The sequence below is a fragment of the Microtus ochrogaster genome, chromosome 8 (genome assembly GCF_000317375.1).
Source record: "Microtus ochrogaster isolate Prairie Vole_2 chromosome 8, MicOch1.0, whole genome shotgun sequence".
Taxonomy (NCBI): domain Eukaryota; kingdom Metazoa; phylum Chordata; class Mammalia; order Rodentia; family Cricetidae; genus Microtus; species Microtus ochrogaster.
Genome location: NC_022015.1, coordinates 9,926,061 through 9,928,280, shown reverse-complemented (window position 1 = coordinate 9,928,280; position 2,220 = coordinate 9,926,061). Strand labels below are relative to the sequence as shown.

The window sequence follows — 2,220 nt, the reverse complement described above, 5'->3', positions numbered from 1 at the left end:
AGCTCTTGTAGACCAGGCTGGTCTCGAACTCACAGAGATGCACCTACCTCTGCCTCCCAAGTGCTGGGATTAAAGGCGTGCGCCACCAGCGCCCTGCCGCGTATCTTTTTTTTTTTTTTAAATATTTACTTATTATGTACATAGTGTTCAACCTCCATGCCTGCAGGCCAGAAGAGGGCACCAGATCTCATTACAGATGGTTGTGAGCCACCATGTGGTTGCTGGGCATTGAACTCAGGACCTCTGAAAGAGCAGTCAGTGCTCTTAACCTCTGAGCCATCTCTCCAGCCCCTCGGCATATCTTTTACTGAATTTCAGATCTCACTTTATTTGCTGTGTGTTTGGGTGTGTGAATGCAAGTACATGTGCCCATGTCTGTACATGTAGAAGCTAGAGGTTGATGTCAAGTGTCTTGCTGTATTGTTCTGCCTTTCTTTTCTTTATTTTATTTTATTTTATTTTGAAAATTGTAAGAGTCACTGATTGGCTGTACTTGCAGGATCCCCCTGTCTTGTCCTCCCATTGTTGGTTCATAGTCATGTAGCACCATGCCTTGCTGTTTATGAAAGTTGTCATCTGCCATGCTCAAATTTTTTTTCTAAGTTTTGAAATGTGCATAATTCAAAACTGCATATTCCAAGTGGCAGGTACTTCCATTACTGTCTAAAGTTAGTTCCAATTGCCTGGCTATGACACCATTGCACCTGACAATTTCTATAGGTCTATACTTTAGAATTAGGTTATTCTTGACAGTCTTATATATTAATGCAGTAATTTTTAAGGTATCACTCACACTTTTGTAAAATTTAGGTCACATAAGTAGTTATTACATATTATTAAAACTGAAGTCATGGATTTTTATAATGCACTAAATACTATTTTCTCATAGCAGTTCTCATAATACTAGCCTCTGTAGACTTTGCACAGCAGCTCTGAGACTTACAGGCTTTTGTGTGCCCCAAACAAATTCTCCTTCAGGTGAGGTTTTTAATACCCTTTTCTTTTTCTCTAGAATGCTGCATGCTCAGTATGGTGAATTAATTCAACCAAGAAATGGTTCAGTTGATGAAACACCAAAAATGTCAGCTGGCCAGATGCTTTTGGTAGCATTTGATGGCATGTTTGCTCAAGTTGAAACTGCTTTTGGCTTATTAGTTGAAAAGGTAAACATTAACTTGGTTTTATGAAAGGTGTTAAGTGTAGTAGTCATTTACAGGAAAGTGAACATTCCTTCTTTCTTTTTGCATAGTTAAACAAGATGGAAATTCCTGTAGCTTGGAGGAAGATTGATATTATCCGGGAAGCCAGGAGTACCCAAGTCAATTTTTTTGATGATGATAATCACCGTCAGGTGCTAGAAGAGATTTTCTTTTTAAAAAGACTACAGACGATAAAGGAGTTCTTCCGGCTCTGTGGTACCTTTTCTAAAACGTTGTCAGGTAATATTAGCATACTGGGTTAGGCTGTGTTAGCACTTTCGAAGGGATTGTGATGGAGCAGGCTTGTTTTATTTGCACACATGTGAATTCTCAGTGCTTCAGATAAGCAGTTTAATCTTAACATTCAGGATCTGTTTTAAGATGATTTTTGTTTTTTAGGATCAAGTTCACTTGAAGATCAAAATACAGTTAACGGACCTGTGCAGATTGTCAATGTGAAAAGCCTCTTTAGAAACTCTTGCTTCAGTGAAGACCAAATGGCCAAGCCTATCAAGGCCTTTACAGCTGACTTTGTAAGGCAGCTCTTGATAGGACTTCCAAACCAAGCCCTTGGGCTCACACTGTGTAGCTTTATCAGTGCCCTAGGTGTAGACATCATCGCTCAGGTGGAGGCAAAGGACTTTGGTGCTGAAAGCAAAGTTTCTGTAGATGATCTGTGTAAGAAAGCTGTAGAGCACAACATCCAGGTAGGGAAGTTCTCACAGTTGGTTATGAACAGGGCTACTGTGTTAGCTAGCTCCTATGATACAGCCTGGAAGAAGCATGACCTGGTGCGCAGACTGGAAACCAGCATTTCTTCCTGTAAAACAAGCTTACAGCGGGTGCAGCTGCACATCGCCATGTTCCAGGTGAGCAGTTTGCTGTTTAGTGTGGTTTTCCTTATACTCATGTATGCCAGTGTAAAAAATATATATATAGGGCTGGAGAGATGACTCAGTGGTTAAGAGCATTGCCTGCTCTTCCAAAGTTCAATTCCCAGCAACCACATGGTGGCTCACAA

General features: G+C 40.6%; 1 protein-coding gene across 4 annotated transcripts in view; it reads left to right on the top strand.

The window, feature by feature from the left end:
- Smg1 (SMG1, nonsense mediated mRNA decay associated PI3K related kinase) overlaps positions 1-2,220 on the top strand; it is a 103,975-nt gene that overhangs the window by 86,232 nt on the left and 15,523 nt on the right. For all 4 annotated transcript variants that reach the window (XM_005351046.3, XM_026781414.1, XM_013347673.2 and 1 more), the window contains 3 exons: positions 1,013-1,163; positions 1,250-1,439; positions 1,599-2,068. In XM_005351046.3, the coding sequence (XP_005351103.1) occupies positions 1,013-1,163; positions 1,250-1,439; positions 1,599-2,068 (811 nt within the window). The remainder of the gene's footprint in view (positions 1-1,012; positions 1,164-1,249; positions 1,440-1,598; positions 2,069-2,220) is intronic.